Below are 18,178 nucleotides of genomic sequence, written 5' to 3'. Positions count from 1 at the left end.
AAAAGTAGAAGAAAATTAAAATGTCTGGCATAAAAAACAGCTGACATCAAAGATGGGTCAGGGAGGGGGCAATTAGGTGGTGCAGTGTATAGAGCCCTGGCTCTGGAGTAAGGAGTTTCTGAGTTCAGACACTTAATAATTGCTTAGCTACGTGACCTTAGGCAAGTCAGCTAACCCCATTGCCTTAAATAAAAATAAAAAATAAAAAAAATCTTTTAAAAATAGGTCAAGAGAGATTTAAGAATCACAGGATTCTCTAAAAACTATAAGAAAAAATAAAAGTCTGTACATTATATTTCAAAAGTCACAAGTGAAAGTTGCCCAGATTTGTTAGGACCCGACCACAAAAAGAAGACAGAAAAAAATCTGCTACTTAGCTCCTGAGAGAAACTCTAAAAGGAAAAATCCCAGGAATGCCATAGCCCATCCAGAGTTTCTACTTTATTTTTTTTTATTATTAAGGTTTTTTGTTTTTTGGGGGTTTTTTGCAAGGTAATGCGGTTAAGTGGCTTGCCCAAGGCCACACAGCTAGGTAATTATTAAGTGTCTGAGACCGGATTTGAACCCAGGTACTCCTGACTCCAGGGCCCGTGCTCTATCCACTGCGCCACCTAGCCACCCCCCTAGTCTTTCTAATATATCTTCTTGACTGACAAGATTTACACGTGTCCCATAGGATAAAAGATAGATTTAGGGTGGATGGGAAAGGGCTATTAATTAAAATTTTTCATATAAGAAACAGTAGCCAGTAGAGGTAAGGAAGTAGATATCTGGAAAGACTTAAAAAATAATGTATAGGGGCATATAATCCAAACGCAGCAGAATTAAAAAACTGTGTATACACATCCTGTCATCATATGAGGTAAAGTAAATGAGAATGAATGTACAACAAATTCTGATGAAAACTTAAAAGGTATTAACTGAAATGGTACTGTTAATACTTTATACATTAAACCTAATTTAATTAGAAGTAGTTTTTAACTCGTACTTATTGCTGATCACTGTTAAGTTTTTAATAATTGTTTAAAAAATAAAATGGAATAAATCAGAATGAAAACATAGTTTTTAATTGGTAACTGACTGGTTAAGCATGTATTTTATCTGTAATTAAACAGAGAAACTCAGATATGTGCTGTTTGGTCTGTCTTTATTCAGGGATTCTCCTGAGTCTCTTGAGTGTTATCTCTTTATTAGAGATTATTTTTATAGTGTAAATATGAATGTTGCTGTATAATTTGGACCTTGAACCCTCTCATTTTGCAGGTTTTATACATAGAAGACAGGCTCTGCTTTTTTTTTTTTAATTTAAAAACAAATTCTTACCATCGAAGTCTGTGACACTGTCAGATGGTTTTTTTAAGGTTTTTACAAGGCAGTGGGATTAGGTGGCTTGCCCCAAGGCCACACAGCTAGGTAATTATTAAGTGTCTGAGGCCGGATTTGAACTCAGGTACTCCTGACTCCCTCCTGACCCCCCGGGCCGGTGTTGTATCCATTGTGCCACCTAGCCACTCCCCCCAGATGTTTCAACATTAGAAATTGCTATCATTTTGTATGTGGAAATGATATTAACAAAGACTCATTGTCATCTGTTTTGTCATGGGACCCAAAGGGTCATCAGACCTTTTCATCTGACTTTGCACTGAAACCTTCCACGTGTGAGCATAAAACCCCTTTGATTACTGAGCACAGAACATTGCACATAATGGTTGTAAATAAATGTGTTCTTAATTCATTTGTGTCATCATCTTGTTTTTCTCCCTCATAGAATGGAGCCTCTTTTTGGAATGTGTGAAAAATTTTTACAAGAAGTGGACTTATTTCAGAGGTAAGTATTTTAGTTTACTAAGTCTATACTTGTAGTCACCTCTTATTTTATAGATGGTAAACTAAAATTGTTTGAAGTGACTTGCTCCAAGTCATAGTTTGAAAGGGAGAGGAGACTTAATTAAAGTTAGTTGATCACTAAATCTAATTCTATGCATAGCCAAAATTAAAGAGACAAAATCTCAGAGCTTGAAGATACCTCAGAGGACACCTAAGGTGCAAGCTGTAACTAAGTAGAAATTCCCTTTACAGTATCCCTAACTATGATTTTCTCACCTATTATACTTGAAGACCTCCATTGAAAGAGCACTCACTATCTCAAGAAATAAAATATTCCATTAAATATTAGATTTTAAAATTAATCTCAGAAATTATTAATTAATATTATTCTCAGATTATTAGATTTTCCTCTATGTTGAGCTAAAATTTTCCGACTGTAATTTTAGATCCTTGGTTCTAGTCCTGCATTCTAAGGTCAAGCATTCTGTTCCCTCTGTCACATAGAATCATAAAATTATTGAGAACTAGAAGGGACCTTATAGGCCTTTATTTCACATGATTAGAAAACATATTGGTGAAGGAAGACATAGATGAAGTAACTGAAGCAGGATTTTAATCCAGGTCTTCCTGACTTTATATCTGGATCTCTATCCAGTACTCAATGTTGCCTCTATACATAGTAGCTGTAATATATTCAAAAAACAGCAATCTTGTCTCCCATAAGTCTTTTCTGTAGTCTAATGATGACAACTCACATTTCTTTGTCACTTTAAGATTTACAGAGTTCTTACCTTAGAATATCCCTGTGGCTAATCCCCATTTTACTGATGAGGAAACTGTTGCTTAGAAAGGTCAAATCATTTGCCCCAGGACCACATAACTAAGTTATTTTTCAAAGCTGGGATTTGTATGTAGTATTCTCTTCACCTCAATTCCAATTCTGTTTCATCTCCACATTATTTCTCAGTCTGTTCAGGCTAATCCTACTCATGTATTCATATATATTTATATTCTGTGATTTTTAAAAATTTTTAAGATTCTCACTTAATGCTTATTTGCTGTTAATTTTATATATGATTTTAATGATCTGAGAGCTCTTACTTCTCTCAGGACCAGAATTCATATCTCAGTTATGGTCTTTATCACTGTATTATGACCTTGATCAAATTATTTAACTTAATTGAGCCTAATCCTCAATTTTATTATCTGTAAATTGAAGATATAAATATTTTTACACTACTGACCTCAATATTTTAAGTATTAGATGGGAAAAGGGATTCACAATTTAACATTTCCATATAAATTTAATTTATTATAATCATCAAGAATGTTGGAGGTTATGTTTGTAGAATTGAGTTAAATTTCATTGAGCTCAGAAAAACAGAAGTGGAAATAATGGGTAAAAGTTTAGGAAATCTGATTTTGGTTGAATATATGTAAGAATATTTTAGTAGTCAGAGCTGTCCAATAATGAAATAGATAGGCTCTTGAAGTAGTGAGACTTCCATCACTGGAAGTATTCAGGTGGAATCTGGAAGACAACTTGTTCATGATTTTGAGATTCTTTTAAGCTAAGAGTCTACCTAACTTTGGTTCACTGACTAAAATCTATGAGGACTAAGATGTCTAATTTAGTCCTGTGCTTGCAACATGACTACTTCTTCTAAACCTTTCCAATAATATACATCCTTCTGGCTTTAAAGAATAACTTAGGCTCTTCTTTTCTCCCAAGCTGTCCATTGTTGCAATTGCATCCCTTAACTGAGATAATGAAAGTTTGAATCAATGGATTTGACTTTATTGGTACCTGGTGAGCAGAGTTATACTCGCTTCAGGCAGAATGGAGGTCATGGCCATCAATAAATCCTTCATTGACCTTGACTGCATGGTCTGTTTGTTCCAATATAATTCTAACCATGGCAAGTTCAGGGGCAATTTCAAGGCTAGGGATAGAAAGTTAGTGGTCAGTGTAAGAGACATTACTACCTTCCAGATGCATGCTTTTAGCAGTTTTAAGTAGTGAAATATTGCAGCTGAATCTTTCTCATATAGGAGAAGACTAGGGTTGACCCATAGAATGAAGTTAAATGTATCATCTGCTCTGCTCTGCCCCTTTTGCTGATGCACCTGTATTCAGGATAGGAGTAAATCATAAAACAATGCCATCAGTAATGACTTAGGTACAACCAAGTACATGAGTTCCCTGACCAAGATCATTCATTAGGATTCAGGCAATGTATAATGGCTCATGACCACAGTTCATACCATGACTTTTACCCCCCCCCCAAAAAAAAAAGTAATAATGATAGATAATATGTATATAATGCTTTAAGATTTGCAAAAAAAATTATTTACATATGTAAAAATTATCTCATTTAATTTTCACAATAACTCTGCGAGGTCAGTACTATTATTCTTTCTATTTTATAGACCCAGTAGATATAGGTTAAGTGACTTGTCCAGCAGCTAGTAAATGTCTGAGGCAAGTTTCAACTTCAAATCTTCCGACTTGGAGGCCCAGTGCTCTATCCACTGTGCCAGCTAACTCGCTAGATGATTGATGACTCCTCTGGCAAGTTGTAGCATAATGGGCATGACACTGCTCAATACATTTTCCTCTTGCATTGTTGAAGTTGTGAGCTGATCCAGCTATTCTGGAGAGAAATTTAGAATTATGCTCAAAAAGCAATCAGATTGCATTTCCTTTGATCCAACAATACCATTATTACATCTGCATGCCAAAGAGATCATAAAAAAGGGGAAATGCCCCACATGTACAAAAGTATTTATAGCAGCTCTTTTTGTGGTGACAAAGAATTGGAAATTGAGGGGATGCCCATCAACTGGGGAATAGCTGAACAAGTTGTGGTATATGAATATAATGGAATACTATTGTGCTATATGAAATGATGAGCTGGAGGATTTTAGGGAAAACTTGAAAAGACTTACATGAACTGATGCTATAAATGATGATGTGCAGAACCAGGAGAACATTGTACATAGTAAAAGCAACATTGTGTGATGATCAGCTTGGATAGAATTAGTTCTTCTCATAATTACAGTGATAAAAACAGTTCTAAAAGACTTGGAAAATGCCATCCAGAAAAAGAACTATGTAGTCTGAATGCAAATGGAAGCATACTATTTTCAATTTTTTTTCTTTCTTGTGGCTTTTCCTTTTGTGATTCTTCTTTCAAAACATGACTAATGAGGAAAAACTAGCATGAGTGCACATATATAACCTAAATCAGATTGCTTGCTGTTTTGGGACAGGGGCAGGAAAGGGAAGAGGAGAACTCAAAATCTTACAAAAATGAATGCTGAAAACTGTCTTTATATGTAATTGGAAAAAATAAAATGCTGGGGTGGGGCATTTCCTTGTTTCCACTGGTGCTGCATGTTAGTCTAGTCAGGGTCCAATTGAATCCTGTAATTCTTTCACCTAGAATACTAGTATTGCTCTTACTATTTTGTCTAAGTTATTACCTGCTATGTCAGTAGGTCGTTCTACCATGTGTGTAATAGAAAGCAGGTACTATACATTCTCCAGGAAGCAAAGGAGAAGACATAGATCTTCTTCCCCAGCCAGAAGAGAATTCACTCCTGAGAAGCCCACATCCCAACCTGGGGTTCTCCTATCTCTTCCTACACAGTCTCTACCCCAAGGCACCTCTGAATGTAAGACACAGGTTCATCTGCAGATGATCACAGAGAAGGATTGTGAAAAAAAATAGGAGTATTGTCCCAAAACAGCACAGGCTCACTGGAAGAGAAATAGTGTGAGATCCAACTAAGCCTACTAACAGGGTAATTGGGTCAGATCTTCCCAGGTCATTATCCTTGACCTATTTTTATTAGGTATGCTAAGACCTCCTCCACATTTGGATCCTATCCCTAAGGTATCCAGTGTATTGTGTGAGGAAGATGACCCTTAAAGATTAAGGAAGAGCAGCTGACCCTGACTAGAAGGACCCAAAAGAAAATCCAAGTTTAAAGCAGCACTTAAATGGTGTCGGCATAGCTCAAAGACTCTGGGGAATTCACATGGGACAGAAATCGCAGGGCGGGGGGCTACTATGAGAGGAAGACCAGCATTAACTTCTGAGTCCTACTTGATCTCTCATTTATATAAAATTCTTGAGAATGATCTTGCATCTTTGATGAAGAGCTTGGAAGGAAATAGCTAGGCTTTTGTTGGTGATTTGTTGCAGCAGAGCACATCTCTAAAGTCACACAAACTGATAATTTACAGACAGTGTCAGCCTCGCTTGTCTTTGACTATCCAACAGTCTTTATCATTTGTTCTTGAGAAATCTGCCAAACATGCTAACAGTAGTCAAGCCTCTGAGATAGTGACTAGAGACAGGACTAGGTGCTCTGTGTTGAGACTTACCCACAATTCTGGTGTGACCCAAGCATTCACCAGTACCCTCACTCCCTGTGTTTTATCTTATTTCCTGGGGTCATATTTCCTTGATCTCTAAATGAGGGACCTTGGGTGATATCTGAAGTCCTGAGATTATGATCCTATATACTGTGCAGCATCCAAACAAAAAGATTTCCTTATTGAAACCAAATTTCTCTAAATGCCCCACCCACAAATAAAATTCTGCTAATTATATTCAATATTACAGATATCCTCAGGGAAATCTACTGCAAATAAGGATCTAAACACATTGGAAGAACCAAGTGGATGAAAAATACATATTGCCTGGACAGGATGCATAGCTAGATTGGTGGATCTTCTAATTTTTGTGAACATCAGTGCAGTACTTGAGCAGATAGGTGGAAGAGAGAAAAATAAATCCTTTTTGCATAAGTAGCATAGATTTGTAGGTGCACAGTAAGGTGGACCTAAAATTGAATTGGGGAAAAAAAAGCAGGATGGATTTTATTTGAGAAATTGAATAGGGGGTGGCTAGGTGGCGCAGTGGATAAAGCACCGGCCCTGGAGTCGGGAGTACCTGGGTTCAAATCCGGTCTCAGACACTTAATAATTACCTAGCTGTGTGGCCTTGGGTAAGCCACTTAACCCCATTGCCTTGAAAAAACCTTAAAGAAAAAAAAGACATCATGATGTTTTTTGATTTGCAGGCCTATAACATCAAAAGAGGACAATACCGTTAGAGACTGGGAGAAACGAGCAGTTTGGTACCACTGAAAGCACTATTCAATTTCTTTTTTTTCCTTTAATCTTTTTTTTTTTTTTGCAAGGCAAATGGGGTTAAGTGGCTTACCCAAGGCCACACAGCTAGGTAATTATTAAGTGTCTGAGACCGGATTTGAACCCAGGTACTCCCGACTCCAGGGCCGGTGCTTTATCCACTGCGCCACCTAGCCACCCCCTTCATGATATCTTAAATTTTAAATCAAAATTACTGTTTGCTCCAAGAGTTGTGTAAAGCACATGATGGATGTAAGGTTGCCATATATATTACAAATCAACAATTAAATGCCTATTAGTGCCTTGAACCATCAGCAAGGATATATCTGACTAGGAAAAGCTGGTGAGGTGATAAGACAGGAGGACAGTGACTGGCCACAGCTGACCCCTTCATTGGTAGCCTGGAGATGCTCAGAAACCTGGAGGCAGCCTCCAGTATGTTGTGCAAGCTTCTTTTATTGAGGGTTTACAGGAAGAACTGGCTAGGATGGGCAGGTGGGTATAGGAAGGTTAGGATCTGCCATTAGGACAAGGAGGACAGATCTATCAAAAAGTAAGACCACCTGTGGAATAGAAATGAGGCACATGCAGTCTCTGAGGGAGGCCCAAGGGAAGGGTTTCCTGCTTAAGGACCTGCTTTCTCAAGGCTCTGTGCCATGGCCTGCCTGGGCAGTACATCACCTACTCCTCTAAGTTTCTATTCCTTCCCTTGATTCTTAATGCTATCCTAAGCCTAGTAATAGCTTACATTTCTTACATCTTTGGAATGGCATCATTGAAGTAGCACTTTAAGAGCTACTTGGGATTGTGGAGACCTGAATTCAAGTCCCACCTCTAGTCCTGTTGGTTGAATTATCTTGGGAGCATCACTTCTCCAAGGCTAGAGCTGATCTTCCATCTTACGGATGTAACAACTGAACTTCCAAGAAATTTTGATATATCCAAGTAACTTTGGGCAAGATGGTTAGTGGCAGAGCCAAGATTCAAAACCTAATCTTTTTATTCCACATTTGATGGCCCTTTATACTGTACCATAGCTAATCTCTTCCTGTCTGACACAGTTCCCAGAACTAGTTCTTCCCTATTTTGCTGAATGTTTGTTCCTTCTAATAAAGCTATGCCATACTATCAGACATATGTATTTCAGTTGAAAAATTCCTTCAGTTTATTGATTTGGATCAGTTAAGGAATTAATACTTGCTTTTGTATGTAGAAAACTGTGAGTTGGAAATTCTTTATTTTTATGACAAATTTAAGTACATTTTGGAGTGATTCCCAGAGTAAACACTGGGTTTAGGCCATCTGAAACATGAAGTAGTATGATATGGTAGGAAAAGCACAGAGAATTAATTAAATGGCATGTGACTTTTCCCCAGCTAATCACATTAGTTACCTTTTTGAAGCATGGTTACAGTAAGGGTCAAATAAGATTGTCAGGGACTCTGTTAAATAGATAGAAGTAGTTATTATCCTAAGTGTTAAAAAGACCTGGGTGAGTCTTTGAATATTGTGTACAGAAGCTGCATAGTCAGTCATTTCCATGTTTATCTTTCCAATCAGATGTTTCATCACTGAGTTGCCTCACTTGCAGGACAGCTTTGTGGACAAACTTCTAGACCTCATGCCTCGACTGATGACTTCTAAACCTTCAGAAGTAGTAAAAATTTTGCAGGCGACTCTTCGACAGAGTACTTTTCTTCACCTTCCTCTACCAGAACAGGTCAGTTTCTATGTGCAGTTCAGTGGCTCTTTACTGAGTGTTATGTGTAAGGCTTGTGCTCAGGGAAAAGAAGACAGAAAGACAGCCGGGCATAGCCCCTGCCCTCGAGGAGCTCTCAGCCTTCACAGGAAGAAGAAGACCTTGACGTGAATGAAAGACATACAAAAAGCTACGGGATTTTGGGGATGACAGTTCACTGTGAGCTAGGAATTAGGAAAGGTTTTAATGAGGATGGCATTGGATCTGATCTTGAATGATAAGTACAAACTGGCTGAGTGGGGAGTGGTGGAGGGGACAGGAGGAGGGAGAAAGAGTGAGCACACGGATCTCAATGGAGATGTCTACCCAGAACGTGGTGGACATGGTGCAGTGTAGGAGGAGGTATGTCAGGCTGCTGCTAAGTCCCTCAGCTCACAATTTTGTGTTGGGTCCTAGAGGTCATAGGGAGGCACAAAATATTTAGAGCTATGTGACCAGAGCGGGCCTGGAAATTGTCTCGATCCAGTAATGCAAGTGGCAGATTTGGAGGGAAGAAACTGGAAAATGTACACATATAAAAGATTTAGTAGTAATAGGAAGAAGTAAGCCAGAGAAATCCAGACATGTCAGTGATACCCTCATGGACCCATGACTTCAACAGTTGGGAAGAGTAGGAAAAGTACTAGACTTAAAAGTCAAAAGAACTCGGTTCAAATCCAAGCTTTGACTTTATGCAAATCATTCCCTTATTTGTGAAAGGAGAAGAAAATCTAACTCATAAACTACCTGGCTCCCAGAACTTGTTAAGACTTTAAAGCTCTTTAAAATCATGGAGAGTTATTATTGAGTTGGACTTGGCCTATGAACACCTGGACTAGTTGGAATGGAGTATTTCATTAAGCAAGGCATACAGGCCCTTGGATAGAAGTTCATTGTGGATATTTTCCTTGTTTGTGCTTATATCTCCTGTGCCACCTTTACTTCCTAAGGTCAGTCTGTCCCCTCCATCACCATGTGCTTCTCTATCCCTCAGATCCACAGAGCATCAGCCACAATTATCGAGCCAGCTGGCGAGTCAGACAACCCTCTGAGATTTACCTCTGGGCTGGTGGTGGCATTGGACGTTGACGCAACTCTCGAGCACGTGCAGGACCCTCAGACGATCGTCAAAGTGCAGGTCTGTCCAAGAGAAGTCTTTACAAGATTGATTAACAGGTCCAGTAATGATTTAGGTGGGTTTATGGTGACTCAGAATTAGTCAGAGTACTACTTGAGCATCATATGATTCAGTCATTTAAATGGAATTTGTTTCTTGAAAAAAGTACATCTAACAAAGGGAAATAATATGCACAGAGAGAAGTACATACAAAAAAGTACAGTGTCTATATGCAGTTATTTCAAGCTTTCTAACAGTCACATAAAATTTCCTCTTCATGAGTATACCAAGTAACTACACATGAATTCTTTTGGGTCTAAACTGTGCCATGAGGGACATGTGGGAAGAGTTAAGTGGGCAGATGGATACAGGCCCTGCCTTGGTTTATTTTCATACAGAATTTTTGGAGATAATTCTAAGTGATTGTTTACATAGGAAAGATGTTAGAAAACACATCTATGAGGTCGCAAATAAACTTTAAAGCGTGAGGGTGACCAGTAGGCTTTCTGAGGTGGGGTAAAAACCTTTGTAGCACAGTTTTTATATTTGCTATTTGAAGTGTCTCCTGACATTGGAGGATTGATAAGATCTAAGAAAGTCATGAGTACAGAAGAGTGAATGTGAAGAGGTCAAAGAGCACTGTTTTAGAGCCCTCTGGAAATTCAGAAATAGTCATGTCAAGGAAAAAAAATTCACTGTTCTACTATGCTTACAGATCACTTAAGTTTAAAATTATTTATTCCTCTGCAGGACAAAAAAAACCACTTTTGTCATAGAGAAAGATATATTAGCCACTTTTCTTTTTAAGAATTTTTTCTCATTTATATGTAAAAACAATTTTTAACTTTTTTAAAATCATTTTTGAGTTGTAAATTCTCCATTCCCTTCTCTCCACCCTTCTTGAGAAGGCAAGCACTTTGATATAGATTCTATATGTGCAGTCACGTAAAACATATTTCCATATTAGCCATCTTGCTAAAGAGAACACGCACAAAAAAAATAAAATTTGCTCTCCATTCAACCTCTCAATCCTTTTTCTCATTTTTTCTCATGACTCATTTGAAATTGCCTGTGCCATATTGCTGAGAATAGTTAAAGCATTCACAGTTGATCATTGTTAATTAGGCTGTTACTCTATACAGTGTTCTTAGGTTCTGCTCACTTGACTTTGCATCAATTCATATAAGTCTTCCCAGGGTTTTCTGAGAGCATCCTTCTCTTCATTTCTTAAAATATAGTAGTATTCCATCACAATCATGGTTTGTTGGTTCTTGTCTTTTGCTATCAAAGAAAACCAAAATGACATCACCATATTTTAGACAAATTATAGTATATCTGACTGTTGCTGAAAAGACCAATATGAACTCAAAATGCTCTACCGCAGGTTGGGCACAGATAGTTCATGTAAACACTGGGGTGGGAACTCTAAACTTACAGGTGTCACTTTTCTTTTGTGCTGCTTCCATTCTCCCTTGTTCATAGATCACAGCACCCTCTCTGATGAGGACACACTATGCTGGGTGGTCCTGTGCCAGAGTCTCCCATACTGTAGAATTTTAAAGATCTTCAATGAGAATTTTAGGGTGTCTTCATATCACTTCTTCTGAGCCCCTTGTGAGCACTTGCCCTGTGTGAGTTCTCCACAAAATAGTTTTCTTGGCAAGCGTACATCTGGCATCCTAACAACGTGTCCAGTCCATCATAGTTGCACTCTCTGCAGTAATGTTAGAATGCTTAGGCAGTGTAGCTGGAGAAGGGACCTCAGTGTCTGGTATCTTCTCCTGCCAGGTGATCTTCCGCATCTTCCTAAGACAATTTAAATGGAAGCCATTCAGATTCCTGACATGGTGCTGGTAAATTGTCCAAGTTTTGCAGGCAAATAGCAATGAAGTCACAACAGCTCTTTAGACCTTCAGTTTGGTAATCCGTCTAATACCTCTCTCTCCCACACTTTATTTCAAGCCTCCTAATACTAAGCAATGCATGTATCAACTCATTAGCAATGTGTATTTCAAGGGCAGCTAGGTGGCGCAGTGGATAGAGCACTGGCCCTGGTGTCAGGAGGACCGGAGTTCAAATTCAATCAGACAGTTAATTACCTACCTGTGTGATCTTGGGCAAGTCACTTAATCCCATTGCTTTCTAAAAAAGAATGTGTATCTCCATGGAAAGTACACTGCGGAGATAAATGAACTTGGCCCCGGTATTCAGAACTTCTCCATTTACTGTAATCAGTTGTTCCACATATGAATGATATGGTGCTGGCTGATGGAGCATCTGGGTTTTCATGTTAATTGTTAGACTAAAATGAACACAAGCAGCAAAGAATTGATCCATACTTTGTTGCATCTCAACTTCAGAGTCTGCATTGAGTGCACATTCATCTATAAACGGAAGATCATGCACCAACACTCCTTCCACTTTGGTCTTGACTTGTAGCCTTTTCAAATTGAAGAATTTGCCATCAGTGTGGTAGCTGACCTTGAGGTCATGTTCAACTTCAGTGAATGTGTTTTATAACGTGGTTGAAAATATCATGCTAAAAAGCATGGGAGCAAGGACATATCCTTGTTTCGCTCCATTGGTGACTAGGAAATCTCAAGAGCTTTGACCACTATCCAGAAACCAGGCAAGCACTCTGTCATGAAAGTAATGTACTATCTGACAAATTTCTCCACACTACCAAATTTTGACAATTTTCCATAAACCTCATGACCAACAGTATCAAAGGCCTTGGTCAGATCTACAAATATTGTATACAGACCTCTGTTCTGTTCATGGAATTTTTCCTGAAGTTGTCAGACAGCAAACACCTTATCAACTGTTCTCTATCCTTTCTGAAGTCACACTGGCTTTCAGGTAGGTGACCATCTTCCAGGTGAAGGATCAGCCTATTGAGGACGACTCTGACAATAATCTTACCAGCAATGACTAAAAAAGAAATACTCCTGTGATTATCACAGGATGATCCATTCTCTTTACCTTTATAGAGATGGACAGTGAATGCATCTTTGGATTCTTGGGGGATAACCTCTTCATTCCACATAACCTGGAAAATTTCAGTCTGTTTTTGGAAGCAATGAACCACCCTACCTTGTAGATTTCAGCTGGAATAGCATCAGCACCAGATGCTTTGCCACTTGAAAGGAGCCTGATGGCATCAAAACCTCTTCTTCTATTGGAAATTCAGCCAGGGACTGATTGACTTCAACTTGAGTTGAACAGTCAATGGTTTCTGCATTGATTGATGATGGTCTGTTAAGAACACTATGGAAGGGGGACGGCTTGGTGGCGTAGTGGATAGAGCATCGGCCTTGGAGTCAGGAGTACCCGAGTTAAAATCCGGCCTTAGACACTTAATAATTACCTAGCTGTGTGGCCTTGGGCAAGCCACTTAACTACATTTGCCTTGCAAAATCCTAAAAATTAAAAAATTAAAAAGAACACTATGGAAGTGTTCAACTCATCACTCTAGGATCTTGTGTCTATCGTTAATGTGAATCCATCAACACTGAGTAGTTGAGATGCAACATGTCTTTGGCCCATAAACAGCCTTCAGGGCATCATAAAAGTATTTTGGTTTGTTACTGTCTGCATAAAACATTTCATCTGCCTTTTTACTGAGCCAAGAGTCCTGCCTCTCTCTAAGCTTAGCTTGTACTTTACTTTTGATGGAATTAAATGCTGCCTTCTTAGAATTGTATGTACTATCCTGCTTGTAAACCCAATAGTTCTTGTTTTTTGTTTAGCAACTTCTTTTTCTTCAAGCCAGTCTTGGTGTTTGTGAGTGTTCTGGCCTAGATGAATAAATTCAGTGATGTACACCAGAGCCCTGAAAGCTGTCCATTCCTTTACTGCTCCACTGTTGCCCTCTGTGTGTTGGCTCAATTTTCCCTCCATGTTAGCAACAAACTGTTCCCACTCAGACACTATTCTCTTGACATTAATTCTTCTAGTATTCTTTTTGCCTTGGGGCTTCCACTCTTGTTGAATATGAATATTTAGCTTGGAGAGGATGAATCTGTGATCAGTCCAGCCCTCTGAACCACACATTGCCTTTGTCACTCTCACATCCTGTCTGTCTCTTCCTTATAATCACATAGTCTATTAGATGTCAGTGTTTGCTACAGGCTTGCATCCAGGAAGTTTTATTGCGTTTAAGTAAAGGAAAGATAGTGTTTGTGATGAGAAGGTCATGAGATACACAAGTCTTCAGTAGAAAGAATTATATCTTTTGATACCTTGATGATAAGGGTCTCTAGGTCTTCATAAAAGTTTTCTTTTATGGGAGCATAAGCAGTGATGTTGGTGGTATAGTGTTTTCCTGGAAGTGGTAATCTCACTGTCATGACCCTGTCATTCACTTCTTTTGGTAGGCTTTCAAACTTGTTGACTAGATTAGTTTTGATTGCAAAACCTACCCCAGTTTCATGGTGTTCCCTTTCACTGAGACCACACCAGAAAAATGTAATTCCATCTCTGACTTCAGTAAGCTGGCTGTCATTTGCCAGCTTTATTTCACTCAGAACTGCTATTTGGATACCATACCTGCTGAGTTCTCTCATAACAAGAGCTGTTCCCATGGTGAGTGGAATCTTCTTTGAGGAATGGTTATGAGTGATGTCTTTTGAATCATGGATAAATTGGATTTAAGTGAGGTAGAGCTGCTCAAAGTCATTGATCCAGCATGGCAAGACAGAGTCAGGACAACTGGTGATGACTCTAGATGCAGTGAATGATCTGGATGTCTTTGTCTAACCAAGCTCTAAGCACCTGCTTTAGCCACCTTGGAATGAATTGTTCTCCCATTCCACCAGTGTAAACCTTCACATGCTTGGGATAGACAACCCCCTCAACTCACCCATGAGTCTGAGATGCCCTCGATTACCCTCAACCTTGTTTCGCTCTCCTGCTGAAACAGTTTACTGGCCACTGTGCATGCTACAGCTTTTTGGAGCAAGCCTCAGGTTAGAGTTAGGTGGCTGATGGTTGCAGTGGTGGAATGAGCAAGTCCATTAAGGTTGATCATCACTCCCATGTTGCTGTTAGGGTCTACAATGTTCTTCTGGTTCTGTTCATTTTGCTCAGCATCAATTCATGCAGATCCTTCCAGGCTTCCCTGAATTCCTGGTTTCTAATAGAACAGTAGTGTTCCATGACATACATATACTACATTTTATTAAGCCATTCCCCAATTGATGGACATTCACTCAATTTCCAATTCTTTGCCACCACAAACAGAGCTGCTATGAATATTTTTGTACAAGTGATGTTTTTACCTTTTTTCATAAACTCTTCAGGTATAGACCTAGTAGTGGTATTGTTGGATCAAAGGATATGCACATTTTTGTTGCCCTTTGGGCATAATTCCAAATTGCTCTCCAGAAAGGTTGGATGAGTTCACAGCTCCACCAACAATGTAGTAGTGTCCCAGATTTCCCACATCCTTCCAACATTGATCATTGTCCTTTCTGGTCATAGACAATAATAACATTTCATATTTCTTATAAGGTTGACAGAGAGCCTTCCTCAAAATAACACAATCTAAGAAGTTTAGTTTTTATTTTTGTTTTTGTTTTTTGCAAGGCAATGGGGTTGTGTCCTGCCCAAGGTCTCACAACCAGGTAATTATTAAATGTCTGAGGCTGCATTTGAACTCAAGTCCTCCTGATTCCAGGTTTAGTGTTCTATCCATTGAGCCATCTAGCTGCCCCTTATGTAAGAAGTTTAGTAAAAGAATATTTTGCCTATTTTACAAAAGACAAATGAAGGATGTGGAGAGGAGTTAGGTGGTTTGCCCAAAGTCATACAGAGAATTAGTTACAAAGCTAGAAAAGGTGTCTTGAGTCCACATCTAGTTTCTTCTCCCTCTCATTTCACTTGTTTAGTCCCAACATCATTTCCTCTAATGAATCAAAAGATAAGTTCTATTTGTCTGGTTCTTTCTGGATACTGCAGAGTGACAGATGCAAAGGGAGCTTTGTGGATAAAATTAACAGAGATACAGGCAGTTTATTTGATTCAGAATCTGTATCTTTTCTCTGTTTTGTTTAAATGTTACTATCAGATGGATGAAACTAATTGTCTTATAGGGTCTTCCCCACAGGTTCTTTTTCAGTGTCTTCTCATGGCATAGAAGTGGCCTTGGCTTCTCAAAGGCCATCTCAGTGGAGCACAGTCTTGACTCTTTTTACCAAACTGGAACAATTTGAGTAAAGATCTAGTCATGATTGTGTATGTCCATCATCTTGGGGATCAATCTAGTGAAAAATGGAAATCCCATTACCAAAGGTTTGGATACCAAGAGAGCAAATTTTTTTGATCACTATAATTTATGACACTTTCTCCTAAGATATTTATATGGATGGTATCAGTCAATCTTTGAAGAAAATTAAATTGTCCTGACAAGTACATTTTATGCCAGAAGTGGTGTTTACTTCTTTATATTACTGATTTGTTTCTCTTCCTAGGTATTATATCCTGATGGTCAGGCCCAGATAATCCATCCCAAACCTTCAGATTTCCGAAATCCTGGGCCTGGAAGACACAGGCTGATAACTCAAGTTTACCTTTCCCATGGTGCCTGGACAGGTAAGGAGCACTGAGTCTTGGCTTCCCAGACACTTGTAGGTCTCTCACCTCTCCAGTGAGGGGATAAATGTAAGAGGAAACATGCTCCCATAATAAGCTAATTTGTCCTCTTTCCTAACTCTCCCAGGGATTTATCTTTATGCACAATAGAAGAGTTAATAGGTTGAATCTCCCAGAACTGGAAATGACAGCAGAGTTCCCCCCTCAGAGTCCAACCTCCCCCCAATAGGACTGCCTTCTACCCTATTCCTGACAAATGGTAGGCAATCCAGACAATGCTTGAATACTAATGGAAGGGAACTCTCTAGTTCCCAAGGTTACTCATTCCGTTTCTGATTATTTCAAAGTCCTTCCTTCTCTGAAGTGAAAATCATAGGATCATAGGATTTAGAGGTAGAATGGGCTTGAGATAAAGATAAAGTACAGTCCTTCAACTGAGAACTAGAAAAAAGAAGAGCTTTGCCTGAGTAATACTGAGTAAATGATGGAGTACAAACTCCTATGTGGGTCTCACAAATACAAACCCCCCACCCCACCTCCAGCTATGCAGGTGAGCCTCTTGCCCTATTCCCAATTGTCCTGATCTTCTTCTGTGAGACCTCCTCCTCAGAACCATCTGTTATAAAGAGATTAAATGTGTTTCTTGCCTTTTTCTTAGCATTCTCTTCTAGAGACTGAACTTCATGTTCCCAAAATAGCTAGTAGGTATTTGTACTGTTCTCTTATGCAAGAGATGGTTTGTTTTTTTTTTTTAATAAAAATAGAAGGAAAGTATGACTTTAGAAAGGGTCTTGGATAATGGAAATAACAATAGTAAATAGTAATGTTATATAGCATAGTGGGTTAGAAAGCTGGCATTTGAACTAGAAACACCTGGGTTCCTGCTGCCTTTTTGGACCTCCTAGCTCTATGACCCTGAGCTAGTCATTTCTTAGACTATTAGGCATAGAGAAGAATATTCCTGCGTGACATGAGGGGATTGATTCACTTGGGAGTTCTCTGTACTCTTGCAATCATAGGTCCAGGAGCACTGCACTGCTAACCCAAAGTACTTTTTGTTCTTCATTTTCTCATTTGAACCTTAAATAAAATATTGAGACTCAGCATTGAGTAAAAGGTTGACCCTCTTTGTCCTCTTCTGCTTGTCTGTACCTCCCTGAGAGGCCCCTTTTGCCCCCTGTGCCCTTTGCCTTTGGGGATGATCTGCCCCCATATGGTGACAAGACAAGCTGGGACAACAGTGAGGATCCCAGGCAGGCAGCCTGCCCCTGTCTTCCTAGTGAGGGTCTCCTTCAGGCTGGGCACTGAGCCACGGTGGGCAGGGATAGCCAGGCTCCCTGGGGAGGGCAGTCAGTGGTTGCTGTAATCTTCACAAGGAACAGAGCCCATTCTCTCCCTTCCTCTGCCCAGAGTTGATAACTCAGCTGCTGTATTTGGCAGGGCCCTGTGAATGGGTCAGAGCTCCAGAGACCCTGAGAGGTATTGCCCTCCTGGGCTTTGTGAGGCCCAGGGGGTGATTGATGAACCTGCTGAGCCTCCGGTCCTCGGGATGTGGAGGATGCTGAGGCTGCTGAGGATGCCTGCTCTTCAGACCCAGATTGAGTCTCTGGCCTTTTCTCAAAGCCTCCTGGAGGTGTTGGAAGCCTGGTTGAAATGCAGCCAGCTGCAGCTCAGGCCTATGGAGGCAGAAGCTCTTCTAAGAGCCAGTCTGGGCTTGGAAGCGGTTACCTTCTACCTCGGA

General features: G+C 39.5%; 1 protein-coding gene across 4 annotated transcripts in view; it reads left to right on the top strand.

The window, feature by feature from the left end:
- Nucleotides 1-18,178, top strand: part of INTS4 (integrator complex subunit 4) — an 85,026-nt gene that overhangs the window by 65,087 nt on the left and 1,761 nt on the right. For all 4 annotated transcript variants that reach the window (XM_074216965.1, XM_074216963.1, XM_074216964.1 and 1 more), the window contains 4 exons: nt 1,769-1,828; nt 8,552-8,711; nt 9,724-9,867; nt 16,317-16,437. In XM_074216965.1, the coding sequence (XP_074073066.1) occupies nt 1,769-1,828; nt 8,552-8,711; nt 9,724-9,867; nt 16,317-16,437 (485 nt within the window). The remainder of the gene's footprint in view (nt 1-1,768; nt 1,829-8,551; nt 8,712-9,723; nt 9,868-16,316; nt 16,438-18,178) is intronic.

This window comes from Macrotis lagotis, chromosome 1 (assembly GCF_037893015.1).
Source record: "Macrotis lagotis isolate mMagLag1 chromosome 1, bilby.v1.9.chrom.fasta, whole genome shotgun sequence".
NCBI classification, from domain to species: Eukaryota; Metazoa; Chordata; class Mammalia; order Peramelemorphia; family Peramelidae; genus Macrotis; species Macrotis lagotis.
Note: the sequence above shows the minus strand (reverse complement) of the source record. Positions and strands in the feature narration are given on the sequence as shown.